Consider the following 14,764-nt stretch of genomic DNA (forward strand, 5'->3'; position numbering starts at 1 on the left):
TAAGGCTTTAGAGATAGTCATACTGGTGAATCCAAATAGAAATATCCAGTGAATATGCTGAAGCACCTATTCATAGTTTCTATGTTGATCACCTAATTATTAGGTTTGTTGTAGTAGTTCATTTTTTTGGTATGATTGTGTGCTATATAATACTTCCCTCAAAACATAAGCTTCACATTTAATTTACCAAGTTAAAAGTGTTCACATTTAGCTTTCGTATGAATATTATTTCCTTTGCGTTAGTTTAAAAACAATCTCTGAAGTTATTTAACATATCATTCACTTTGCTGGGATAGAAAATAGCTAACGTGAAATGTCATAAGAGAATGATAATTGAACATTTTTGAAATACACTTTTCTTTGGGGGCATGATCAGATAAAGAATGTCCAATGCTTTAACATTAAGTGGTGTCTTTTACTATTTTTAAATTTATTCACTGAACTACCCATAATTTTAAAATATTATCAAAATGCCCACTTTTTCATATTGTTAATATACAATATGTTCATTGTGTACAATTTGGAAAACACAAACAATAATTATAAATAAACTCCAAGAATGCTGTTACGTTCATCACAGTATTTCTTTTTATTTTGTGCATATCATGCTCTAAATATGAAACTTCATACCTTTTTTAATTTAACACAATATAATGAGAACTTATCCATGATATTTAAATACAAGTATGTTAAAGTTTTTGATCCAATAGAAAATGGCAAATCTCCCACCTCTAATCCCAAGTGGGCACTTCTAGAATAAGACACTCTTTTTTATTTTTTTAACTTTGTAAGTGGAGGATGATTACCGCATTAGAATATGAGATTTTTTTCCAGTGGCCTGAGGATTTTGTGCACATTGACCTGCTTCTCTTACAGAGTCAAACTTTTGTGATCTAGGGGTGAGATTTTTTACATAACTAGTCAATGGGAAGCTGGTCAACGAGAAGGAAAGACTGATTACTAGGGTGACCTCATAATTTAACTTTTAAGCATGAATAATAATGAACGTGTTGGAAAAGCCATAAACCAGCACTGTTCTAGGCAAACAGGAACATATTTAAGGAAGGCATAAAAAAGGAAATTTTAGTAATAAATTCTAAAATTCATATCAGTTGAAATCATTTTGGGTATACCATGGTCAGTAAACTAAAATCTACTGGCCAAATCCAGCCCCACTGCCTATTTTGTATGTCTTCTCAATGAAGAATGGTATTTATGCAATTTAGTGATTGAAAAAAAAATCTTAAGATGTGATTTTTTCCTGTCATAAAATACCTACACAATATCCTTCATTTTGCATCTTGAATTACAAAGCCTAAAATGTTAATAATCTGGCCCTTTATAGAAAAAGTTTGTCACACTCTGTATATGCTAATATATTCTACTTTAATCATTCATATTGTTTAATACTTTGCTACTTATCCATTTTTCTGATTTGGTGGTTCTCACAACTAAGTAAAATATGGACTCTTGTAATGAAAAAAAAAATCTTTTCAAACTCCAGAGAATACAGTTTTTCACACAATAGGTGAGTAAACATTGACTTACAAAGCAAACTTTCATTCTATGAAACTCAGTTTCAGCTGGGCACGGTGGCTCATGCCTGTAATCTCAGCACTTTGGAAGGTCAAGGTGGGTGGATCACGAGGTCAGGAGATTGAGATCATCCTGGCCAACATGGCGAAACCCCCTCTCTACTAAAAATACAAAAATTAGCTGGGCGTGGTGGCTCGCACCTGTAGTCCTGGCTGCTTGCGAGGCTGAGGCAGGAGAATCGCTTGAATCTGGGAGGTAGAGGTTGTAGTGAGCCAAGATCGCACCACTGCACTCCAGCCTGGTGACAGAGTGAGACTCTGTCTCAAAAAAAAAAAAAGAAAAATATGCTGAAATATTACTTTGATTATTATATTAATAAAACTAAAAAAATTCTTATAGAATACCTAGACCCCTAAAAGTCTGTCTTCTCTCAGTGGACCTCAAACGCCAGTTTAAGAAATAGCTATTCTAGCATATTCCAGCTGTACTGTAGGATCTGGAAAAGCATTCAAATAATTATTTTCCTTTAAAGCCAGGTGATAAAACTATAAATAAATAATCTATGCAACTACTTACTTTATTTCTTTCTACTCTTGGTCTCACTTCCTCTACATAAATGTGTTATAAAATGGTTTAAATATGCGGTCAAGTTTTTATAACTATCCATAAACTTGCAGTAAATATATTTTGTGTAATAAGAGGTATATAAAGCACACAGAAAAAAATGACATGATCCTATCAAGTTATGACAATTTTACTAAGTCTGGGATACGGTAATGCACTTTTAGTTAAATTGACAAAATTAAAAAATCTCGTTTTTATTTTATTTTTTTAGTTTTTTTATCAAGTGTTTCTTTAACAATGCACTTTTTATAAAAAAAAAGTAGGCACACTCATTAACACTTTTGTCTTTCAAAACTCATTCTACTCTTTAAGATTATATCTGAAATTACTTTGTTGATCTCATGCATCTTTCTCATGACCTTTTTGGTAATGGATCATTTGAACCATGATAACTTAATGGAAAAAACAAAACTGAACATCATGAATAAACTATAAATCTTTTAGCATCATCTGGTAGTGTTGGGGACAATTTTACATTTATAAACTATTAAGCATCTTCCCACAGGAGGTTCAATAAATAAACAAAATTATTTCTGTGTGGGTCACACATATTAAAATCAACGAATGAATAAAATTTACATTTAACCAGAAACACAACAGGAAAAAATAAAATTAAGGTTAAAGGAAAGCATAAATAGCTTTCCACATTTTACATTCATATCAATTCCTCACTCCCTGCAGCGTAGAAAATTTGTATTATCTTGGCTAATCATCTTCCTTCATGCAGTTTATAAACAAGTGTTAGAGTAAAGGATAAAGATAAGAGAAAATAAACAAACGTAAGGTCAGTCCCTATTCACTCTGTTTCCTAAGAGCTCAAGTTAGCTGATATTGTAAATTTCCATTAAAATAAAGCTGCTTGGGTTGCAAATCCTCTAGACCTTGGTTAGCTATCTAACATCCCCTTGTCTGCTGGGAAAGTGAGGTTTGCTTTTGAAAGGGTAAAGGCACAGAGCGAATAACTTCTCAAAGTGTGGCAAAGGCTTTGGAATGAGGACACGAAAAGGTTAAAAATACAAAAAGAAAATTAAAAAGACAAAAGGTCAATAGACAATTTCTCTGTGAAATCAGCCGAATGAAAACTAAAGTCAATTTGGGAATTCTACAGTTACCTGATCAATTTTGATAATGTTGACAGTTGGTCATGATCATTTGAGTTCCCAAAGCTAGACTGACTTTTTATCAAGCCAAGGTCCACCAAAATCTCATTGCCTGATAGACTAGGTCAGGAGTATTAAATAGGATGAAATTTGGCTATGAGGTTTTCAAGATTTACAATTTGCTGTCTGAAATACTATACGAGTTACAATTACTGCCAGAGTATGCTGTGCAATGTCAAGTGAAGATAATTAGATGTCTATCTGCATGATTAGTGTCCTCCTCCTGAAATTCCCACTTTAACAGATAATTATTTTATTCAGGTAAATGTGGAAAGTTTTTTTTTTTTTTCTTGTCACCATGGTAAATCATGTAAAATGTTTGGATTGGTACATAAGCCAGAAGAGGGAAAAATGTTAATATTGGTAGAATTTTGTGTTCAAATTTTTCTTAACCTGAGAATTATTAAAAGTAAAATCTGCTAGACACAGTGGCTGTAATCCCAGCAACAGAGAAGGCTGAGGCAGGAGGATCACTTGAGGCAAGGAGTTCAAGACCAGCCTGAGCAACATAGCAAGACCCTGCCTCTCCAAAAAAAAAAAAATAATCACCTGGGCAGGGTGGTGGCACGCATCTGTAGTCCTAGCTACTTGGGAGAGAGGCTGAGGTGGGAGGATCCGTTGAGCCCAGGAGTTCCAGGTGATGGTGAACTATGATCAAACAACTGCACCCCAGCTTGGAGATGGAATAAAGCCCTATCTCTAAAAATTAATTACTTAAAATAAATTAAAAATAAGTAAAAATAAATAGAAGTAAAATCATCCTTGATAAATGGCTTATCTAACTACAGCTTACATTGCAGATATGAGACTTTTGAGATAAATCTTATAGTAAATGTAAAGTATTGCTGTGAACAGGTAAAGTCAAGCTTCTAAGTTATGAGATGAAATTCTTCCAATGAATCAGAGATGGTAGAATAATCAAATCTACGCCTTGGAAGCAGTTCCATGCAGGTTTTTTTTAGCCATGTTTTTTCCCCTCTCTTACGTGAAAATTTAAAGTCTACTTCATAGTGATCTTATTTTATGTACTGTTCCATTAAAATATGTACTCATGTTTAGCTGTCACCACCAGAAAAGCAGAAAGCCAAAATGAATGGACATATCATTTCTTCATCCCATTCCAATTTGAAGTAGACTTCCTCACCATACTGCACCCTAATTCCTTCTTTAGAGAAGAAGGGCTGCCAGTCAAACTCAATTTACAGAGATATCTTTGATTCAAGAAAGTATACGTCATCTAATATAAATAAAACATATTACATTTTCACATAAGAGAGGGGAAAAAACTGGTAGAAAAGCCTCAGGTAAAGATCTTTAGAATATTTTTTCACATTGGTAGATTTTAGCATTGCTATTGTGAGATGGGACAGAAATTCCAAGCAATCTGTTAGTATATATAGAAAGTATTTTCTTTCTCTTTTAAGTCTCTGAATTGGAAAAAAGGCCATAATTGAGAGATTGGAGAAGAGAAGGTGCTTACTTGAATAGACACCAACTTAATAAATAAAGAAGATAACTATAATAGTTAAGGACATAATTTTATAACAAATAGTAAGTGGAATGATTAAAAGTAGATAATAAAATATTGAAAAATGTAAAAAGTAGAGAAAGTCCATTAAAGAAAAAATAAGTTATCAAAGTAAAAATTATATTTTTCCTTTATTTTCTCTACATTTTGCATGATTTTTTAAAGCCTATAACTTTTTTGTATTTGTTATTAAGTTAGATTAAAAACAAATATTTCCAAAACAAAGATATATTTTGATTTAGGATTACTTTTATCTTAAATGTGAAATTTCTGTAGGTGCCTCTGAAAATAAATCCATCTTCATATTAATGATGGTAAGTTCCTTTTTCTGCCATACACTTTAAGATAATAAGCTAGCTAGGTAAATGTCTCAGGAATTGTTTTGATGAAACTGAAGGATCCGAGTTCTATTCCATCATGAGGCAAAGTAATGTGACAGTTATGCATGGTCCCCCCCTAAATCAACAGTTGTTGCCACATTAGCCTCCTTGTTGTGTCTTAATTTACAAGGAATCAAACCATCTTAAGTCAAACTGTTACATGCATCCATTCACTTTTCGTCCAATCAAAACTGAATTACCTGTCAACAGAGAAGTACACTTACAAGTGTGAAACCATTTGACCATGTTATATTTTAATTTGCAGAGACAAAAATGACAAGCAATTTATTTACATAAAACTGTACAAAAGCAAATTAAATTATGTAAAGTATTTCATAAATAGTTGGACGAGTGTTTAATACATTTCGCCATGTTAAGCATAGTTGCGTGCATAGTGACTCATAATAAACGATGATAAATTGTTCTCTGCTTCACTATCAACATCCAAGTAGCAGAACAATAGTCAATGATTAACATTACAAACAGATCGTACCACACTGAATGCAAGTGCTTTAAAATGTAGGAAAAGTCTGAAAGTAAACCCTAGGTAGCTGAACAAATGATGCCTTCCTCCAGATGTTATCATTATACCTTCACCTAGGTCACAACTAACAAGCTTTACTATATTCGTGATCATCCTCACTTTTTATTTTTTATTTATTTATTTATTTTTGCTTAAGGACACATTTTCTTATTTATCACTGAGAGCATATACCTAAGATTATTTAGGTCTTTAGATTTCTCATGACTGTTTTTGGATGGCTGTTTGATTCTTGACAATTTCTTCTGGTCTGTGTGTTTTATTCTATTTTCCTACAAGACAGCTTCCTAGGGTAGTGTTTCAGTCAGACATCCTCAGTACCATCTTAGTTCCTCCTCCAATAAAAATAATGCCTCCCTTGTTTTCTGAAACTCAGGCAGCAGGCCAGTCAGAAACCATACAGAAATGATATCTGGAGATTCAGAAAGAGCAGTAGATTTTAGATTGAAGCTACAGACGTTTTAATACACATAAATTTATATAGTTACTCAATTTATAAATGTGTCCTAATGTATAATGCATGCAAAATTCACTTGAGAGTCTTGTGTACAGAAAACAAATATGGTTTATATACTGTACAACCAAAATGAAACTGTAGCTAAAAGAAACAAAACAAAAAAGAAATAAAGAATAAAATTCTAAATCAATATTTTACCTTGCCAAATGGACTGATTTCACTCCTGATAGTATCTCTGTGTTACACTTACAATGAACGCTTTCATCTTCTAGTCAGATTTAAGCAGCCCATCCATATTAATGCCTTAATTTTGCTTTATGACATAACAATATTTAAGACTGGTCCATTATCTGAGTTTGTCAGAAGGCAAATTTTTAATATATTATTTATTATTTTCAGAAAATAAACATGGACAAATATACAGGATCAAAAAAGTTGGGAATAGCCCATTTCCCCTCATTGTCCAAACCCAACAACCGTTTTTTTACCATAACAACAGGTATAAAAGGCACAGTTGCTTATTTTGCATTCACTCATTTATTTTTTTTGTTTCTTTTTATTGATTTTTTTTCAAAAGCACTCTATATATGGAGTGGCACCAGATTTAACCTATTTAAAATAAAAGTCATACAAACACAAAATATATTTCTGTGTCATGCCAGCTCATTATATAATAAACATGTTATGATAGCTAATTCTACTAGAATTACTGTGAATACTTACAGTACACTGAATTTTATTCTTTCACACCCATTTTAGTTCTAAAGAGAGGTTCATGAGTTAAATGACAATGGCATGGCTATCTTGAATGGGGTGCAAACATCATTGGGGAATGTGGATCCAATTAATCTGAAGGTCCAGTGTGACCTGTATTAGTTTTATAGACAAGAGAAGGGTTTAAGATAGAGTGAAATGAGCTATCAGTGGTTTCAATGTCTCATGAAAGAAAGAAATGCATTAAAAAAAAAGTTCGTCAAACATCTGTGTTATGCAATTGAGTATTTTCTTTGTAACGTGCACCAAAAAATATGTATACATTTCATAAGTATCTTTAGAAGTATTTTGTCTTAATAGGTACTTACAGATTATACAAGGCAGCACTGCTTTAATGCAGTTTCCTAACAAAGTACTAGAATTGCATCTTTCCATAGTGTAAATAATAATCAAACATAAACATGTTCAATTACTGATATTTTAGTCCAAAGTTTTTTGTTTCAATTACATATCTTTTTGCATCCTACCTATTATACATAAACTAACATCAAAATGAAAACTCCATTTAAGAAAGAGCATAAGGAAATGACCCCCAAAGTGTATCCCACCAAACAGAGAAGTGGTTTTCAAAGATAAGTATTTTGAGGACCTATAGTGAATTATCAACCTATATTCCAGGCTGTGTCACTTTATAGTCTAAGAAATTCTGCAAAGCATGAAACTACTCAAAGCTACATTGTTTCTACAGTTTGCTAGACAGCCATCAAAGCTATGCCTTAACCAGCTTACAAACATTCAGTGATGAGTTTGTTCTCTTCACACCTGTTATTCCCTATTCTGTCCATGGATTGTCACTTTCATCTGAATGTCCCAGCTCAATTTTCAGCCATATAAGGTTATCCTCTATAGAGCGAGTAGCTCAAAATCTGCATATTCTGTTTCTTTTTATTGCACTGGAAAAACTCTGCTTTCATCTTTGAGATATACATCCTGTGAAAAATGTCACTGCCCAAAACTCCTTTCTTTCATGTTCAGTCTAGATTGGTTTAAAACGTATATTAAATAATGTTCAAATCACATTAGTGATAAAGTCAACTAGGGTGTCACATTGTTTCAATGTTATGAGCCTCAGAATATTTCTATATTGCACACAATTCAAAATTAATGCACTTTTGGTGCATCAAAGTGTGCACTGAACAACTAAAAAATGCAATTGTAATTTAAAATGTGGACAAAAAGAGCAGCAAGCATAGCCTGGATTCTAAAATGATAATCGTGGACTTAACTAAGACTATATGCCAATGCATCTTTCTTAACCTACCCATGATCCATAGATACTATTTTAAAACATGGAATCTTCCCTGTTACTATTACCTGAAACTAAAATTGAACCTCAACCAATTGCATATTATAATACCAAAAATATATCTCACTAGTTTTCATTCTTTGAGCTTTCAAATAAAATCCATTTTAAAAGAAGGAACATTTTCCTGGGCACTATAAAATGAACTAGTGTTTGATTGTTTCTGTGCGTACATGGGTTCAGTTGCTTTTGTTGCTTAATGGTTTTCCACGTCAAGACCAAATCAACTTCATGATTTCCCTGATCTGCCATATGATCTTTGGCCTTTGGATGATACAATTGTTCAAGTTAGTTAATAATAGTGGTCTTGTTCTGAAAAAATATATATAATTTTTAGAAGTCATAATTAGTGAAATTGATACATGTAATCAAGACTGTGTGTATACTGAGAATATTTGGTGAATATATGGAATTGAAGTTGATGCTCTTGACCTAAAAATAACAACATATGCCAATTTAGGACTGCAATCACCCACTGAGTATTGTTTTGCTCTTAGTCTTTGTTGGAATATTAAAGCTTTGATCTTCCCAAAATGCTTTTTAATACAGTCCCTCTTTCTAAGGACTGTACCTTTAGAGGGACTCTATCACTTTCAAAGGATTGCCTTTGATGATGATAAACCATATTCTGATGATATGTCTGAAATACATTTTATCTGTCCTGCTTATTTTTGACCAGCCGGATGACACTCGAACAAAATCAAAGTGACTAAAATCATGCTTCAGCTTAGGGATAATGAGAGTGTGTTGTGTTCTGCTAATCAGGCTTCGTACAGTTACTGTGAAAGAAACTTGCAACTATCCCCCCTTTTTTTTTCTTTTCTTTTCTTTTTTTTTTTTTTTGGAGAGGGGTGGGGAAGAGAAAGCGAGTGTTGGGAATCAGTGAAGGGGTTAGACATGCAAGTAACAGGGATGGTTTCTACATTGTACAGTAGAATCAGGCTAACAGTATCACTAAAGGCCTGATCTGGAGGCAGAAGTGGCAGGCAAAGCTTTGTCTCTTTGGTAGCCCCCTCTTTGTGATTAAACGTTTTGCTTTGTAAGGTTTTTTTACCCCTTATTCTCCTTTTCATACATATAAAGAACTTTGCTGTTGCTCCTTTATAGCCTACAGGTAAACTTCTCTTCTAGTGAGAGTATTGACAGGAGATGGCTTATATTCCCCTGTTTTTGTAAGGGGAATATCCTCAGGGTTGGCTTCCTCATTTTTGCTGAAACTAGCTGCACTGAAGGTCTCATAGGATGAGGTCAACTTTTTGTTCAGGAGGTTCCTGTTGCGGTCACCCATGATGGCGGCCTCCCCATTGGCCAGCTTTTCCTGGCTTCCTCGTTCATCAACAGGCATGAAAGTGGAGAGTTTAGGCTGGCTCTTCTTCCTCTCCGGAGAAGTGCGGACAGGCATCCAGCAGGAGTCTGAGTGGCCATACTCATCACACTCACGAGTGCACTTCCCAGTCAGGGCTACATCCGGAAGAGGCCTTGAATCTGAAATCCAAGGAGAATAAGCCATTAGTATTTGACACTCCTCAACAGGCTCCCCCGATCTATATGAAATTGGAGGAAATATATAAATATATTCCTTACCATCTTATTTCTCATTTCCCAACACCCTCTAGCTCATCATTCCATAGGACAGTTTTTTAATCCCATGTGCATCAAAGATAAGGTTTTGCAAAGATATCCAATATTATAGAACAGGAAAGTAGACAAAATGATACATTTAAGTGTGTAGATGAAACAGATATATGTGTGTTTGTTAGAGGACAGGGACATGAGGATGGTCTCAGTTAGAAGCTCTAAATACATAGGTAAATTTGTATGGGTGCTAATATTTTCCACATCCATAAGAAAAATTATTAAATCCAAATAGACAATTTTCTGGATTTATAAATTATCCCAGAAGTGGTGTGCTTTTGCCAGTTGGATTTCTTCCTGCTTATACATTATTCATAGAATGTAAATATGCAAAACCTTATATTTAAAATACACTCTAAGACATGGGGTGACTCATAAGTAGAACCTAAATTGACAGCACATTATGTGGTAAAAAGTAAAAAGCAAGGAACCAGTAGTTATAGGTATAAGCATACCAGCAATATCACGCACCTGCCCACCCTAGCCCACATCCCCTCACCCCCCTCCTACCATGCCAAATGACGTAATATGTGCTGATGTGTTCACATCAAAATACATAGGCCATCTTATCTGAAATGTAATGTACGGGGTGAATATGGGTAAGTTACTAAACTTTGGATGAACTAGTGTGTACTCTAATTAATGGTGCTGTCCAATGGAATGGGAAATGACTTTTACTTCTAAAAGGCTAAATCATGTACAAAGAATTCTTAGGAAACAAGATTAAAGATGACAGATAATAATTACCTGTACATATAATTGAAAGCATGTGTCTGTCTTTGGAGAATGGTTATGTATTTTCTAAATATTAAAAATGTTTTTACAGACTTTGTTTGAGAAAGAGAGAATGGAAGAGAGAAAAACCTGCTCTGCTTCAACAGATTCTGAGGCAGTAACCTGAAGGGTTTTATTTAAAATGTTTTATTGTTTTTTATTGCCAAACAAAAGAACATAATATGACTGCATTCCAGTTATTATCACACGGTATCATTTTATTACAAGGCTTGGGACTTAAAGACTGACAAATTTGACCTCTGAAAATATATTTGCAACCAGTGGAATCAGTGAGATGTGCATACGCACAATCCTAGTAGATTCATTTAAAATAGAAGAGGAAGTTATTTAAATTATTCCCAAGATATGTACACTTTCTGCTTTTGCTTCCACACACCATCCCCTGTAGTTTAACATTTGTATAGGACATTTTAGATGTTTTACTTGGCTAAATCTCCTAAATGAAGGCTCTCCACTAATGTTTGTCATTTTTTCCTTCAATGATGGGTAACTGAAGTATTGACATTTGTTGGCCCATCGATTACTGAAACAGTGTCCTGGGATTTTTATGCCCTTGACTAAGCGTTCACAAGGAAATTCTAGTGTTCTACACAGGAAATCTAGAATTATCTGACCCTTTCCTGTAGGTAAAATGTAAGGTTAATTATTTATTCCAGTTTTCCATGCTGCCATTTGACTTATAAGTGAGCAGATTCTCTTAATTTTTTCATCAAAAGAAAAAAGTACTTTCCCACTCATTTTTTTCCCTAAATTGTCTGTTTCTCAAATATGTATTTTAGATGCATTATAAAAATCAAATTATTGACAAATTTTATTAATGGGTTTTGTAATCTAGTTGGTTTAAATGAACAAACTGCAAGTTCTTCGAGAATATTTCCTATCTTGGGATACTTTTTTTTTTTTTTAACCTGACCTAAATACTTTGAACAGGGGGAAAAAAGGATAGAAATGCAAAGTGTAAGATCAGGTCTGCTTTTTACTCAAACTATTTCCTTTTTTGTTTTCACTGCTTCAACAAATTCAAATTGTTCCTCTTATGATAGTGAATAGCAAGGACATGGGAAAATAATCAGGAATTTAGCTTCTAAAGTAGAAAAAAATCTTTATGAATGTGGTTGTTATTCCCTGCAGAAATGACCCCGAATTGTCTCCAATCATCTCTCCACATTTATGTCTCACACAATATGTCAGTTCACTTACACAATGACTTATACAGGTGGCTGCTTTTCAGGGATTAATTTGTGTTTTTAGTTTGATATTCATTGCACTTGTTTTCCTGTTGTTTGAAATGCATTAATAAACAGCTTGTAATTCTATATTCATGCTCATACGAGTCTTCTTACTTTTTTAACTTGTGTAACTAAACTACCTATAGTCCATAAGAGATTATACTCATTTGTTAAATAGATTGACTGAATCTTCAGTCAACTATAAGTGAGATGCTCTTCAGTTCTTTCCTTCAGTCTTTACTTCACAGTCTGGAATACTTTCTGCCAAAATTGATTTCCTCTATTGCTTTTAACGAAAGGCAGCTTGTCTTCTGTGCCATCATATACATGCAAGCTGCCGCATCTCTATCCAAGAAGCATGACTTTTAATGAGGATCTCCTGTCATTTCCAAAGTAAAACACTTGATTGGGGGCCACAGCGGAAGTTGACAAGCCTAATTGGCTGAGACATGTTGCAGTGTTTGTCATCAAACTTAGAAAAATAATCAAGAAGGGCTATAAGAGATTCATCAAAAGCAATCAAAACTTTCAATTTGGTTGACTAAAGTGAACCTTCAAAAGAAATACCAATGATTAACAAATGCAATCTGTATCACGACGCAACTTATTAAAGAAGGGCATGAGTGGAAAAGTATTTTTCTTTGTTTACATATTTTCTTATTTTAATTATGTATGCATATATTATGAATTTTTCCAAACAAAATTTATGCAGGATCTTAGAGAAGCATCAAATGCAATTCTTTCTTCTTTCCATAAAAGACATACTTTTAAACTGTCCTATTTTTTTGTGGCATTATAGAGGAAAACCTTTCACAATTAGTAACTCTTCTTAGTCTTTCACTGAAGGATGTGTTTTCTAACATCTAAGAATATTATTTTATGCTTTAGTACTGTTCTTTTAAATTTTGATCTCAGTGAAGATGGAAGACACCAGATCACAAATCTTAACTGGCATTCAGTAAATCAATACAAATGAACAACAGGAAAATAAAATACTATTCTCTGTAAGCATTTTCCACAATAAAGCCAGTTCTTCAGAGATTTTTTTGTTGTTGTTTCTGTATTTCTCAACGCCCCCAAACCCCATCAATCATATCAAACCTTGAGAACACTGGAAGTAAAAAAATGGAATCCATCAAATCCTGTTCTTCCTTAATATTACTTGCGGACATTTCCATTTTAATCAAGTTATGCTATTTACTAGAATCATTGCATCTTATTAGAAAGTTAAGATCCCTTCCCAGACATAAGGTTAATACCTGTCTTGAAAGTAGACAGTTTTCTTTCTTTTCTTTTTTTTTGAGACAGGGTCTCACTCTGTTGCCCAGACTGGAGTGCAGTGGCGGAATCTTCCCTCACTGCAACCTCTGCCTCTCAGGCTCAAGCGATTGTCCTGCCTCAGCCTCCTGAGTAGCTGCAGTTACAGGCACATGCCACTACCACCTGGCTAATTTTTGTGTTGTTTCAAAATACAATGGGGTTTCACCATGTTGGCCAGGCTGGTCTTGAACTTCTGACCTCAAATGATCCACCCACCTTGGCCTCCCAAAGTGCTGGGAGAAAGTAGACAGTTTTTAAGCCATCAAACTAGCAAACAATCTTAGAACAATTCATAACACATGAAGTACTTCCCACATGAAGTTCATCTCTTTAATTTAGCACCTCAATCATAGCAAGGAGGATGGAACAGCGAAGGGGTCCAAGCTACAGGAGAGCTGAAGCCGAAGAATAAGTGTTTTGACTTTCAGTTTACTGTTTTCCCACTACAACACATTGCTTCTTCTTAAAATATAACAGCTGAGTTATTTAGAGGTCAATGACTGCTACTCATAACCATCTGAACAAGCTACAGTCTGCAGAGACAGAGAAAAAAAGATCTGAGCAGCACAGAAGATAGATGCCACAGAGTCACAAATTTTTCTACTTAGTGAAAAGAATGTCACAACCTCCCTGAAACTATACATTTTGGAAAGTGGGAAAAATTATATGTTTTCTTAAGAAGCCAGATTATCTCTCAAAAACATAGTATTTTTGTTTTTACTAGGCAGGGTAGATGGATGGGTGGTGGGCAGATGCTGCTAGATGCTGTTACAATGACCTCAACAGGAAGTGACAGATAGATAATAGATAGAATCATTAGAAATAACAAGGAAAGCCCAGGTTTAGAGAGGAATTTCATGTTTCCAGAAGCCGCCTTACGTAATTCAGAACCCATTAGAGACATCATTATTATAAGAGAGCACAGTAGACTCATTAAGACTTGAAGACAGTTCTGCACCAGAAAGGATTTTAAGTATGCTGAGTTTTGCATCCTGTCAGAATCCCAGACAGTCACTCTACTCCAGGTCCTTGGCTTGAGGCTAGAGACACGTGGATCTTTGTATTTACTGAGCGAAGGTATGAAAATGGTATATTTAGTTTTAAAATATTTCCAATGAGTTTTCTTAAAGATCAGATATGTAAAACTGCATGTATCATTTACTTGTTTAACTCACACATTATTTGATTTGCTGACCACATGAGATAAATGGATTGTTAAGTCAACGTATGGACTTCCCAGATGTCCACACCATTCCTCCAATTTGTTCACTAACATCAAGCTCTAGCGTATGACATTACTTGACAAAATCTGCAAAAAAATAACAAGTATTTTCTTCTTTTTTATTTATTTTCTTTTATTTTATTTATTTTTTGAGAACGGTCTCGCTCTGTCATCCAGGCTGGAGTGCAGTGGCAGGATCTCGGCTCATTGCAACCTCTGCCTCCTGGGTTCAAGCGATTCTCGTGCCTCAGCCTCCTGAG

At 34.3% G+C, this 14,764-nt stretch overlaps 1 protein-coding gene across 2 annotated transcripts in view; it reads right to left on the reverse strand.

The window, feature by feature from the left end:
- Window positions 1-5,461: 5,461 nt before the first annotated feature.
- PCDH7 (protocadherin 7) overlaps window positions 5,462-14,764 on the reverse strand; it is a 423,966-nt gene continuing 414,663 nt past the window's right edge. The window contains exon 3 of one of the 2 annotated variants that reach the window (XM_012499619.2): window positions 5,462-9,788. In XM_012499619.2, coding sequence (XP_012355073.2) covers window positions 9,412-9,788 — 377 coding nt within the window. In that variant the 3' untranslated portion in view covers window positions 5,462-9,411. The remainder of the gene's footprint in view (window positions 9,789-14,764) is intronic. The other variant, XM_030801355.1, reaches the window with a different exon arrangement.

This window comes from Nomascus leucogenys, chromosome 20 (assembly GCF_006542625.1).
Source record: "Nomascus leucogenys isolate Asia chromosome 20, Asia_NLE_v1, whole genome shotgun sequence".
Lineage (NCBI taxonomy): Eukaryota > Metazoa > Chordata > Mammalia > Primates > Hylobatidae > Nomascus > Nomascus leucogenys.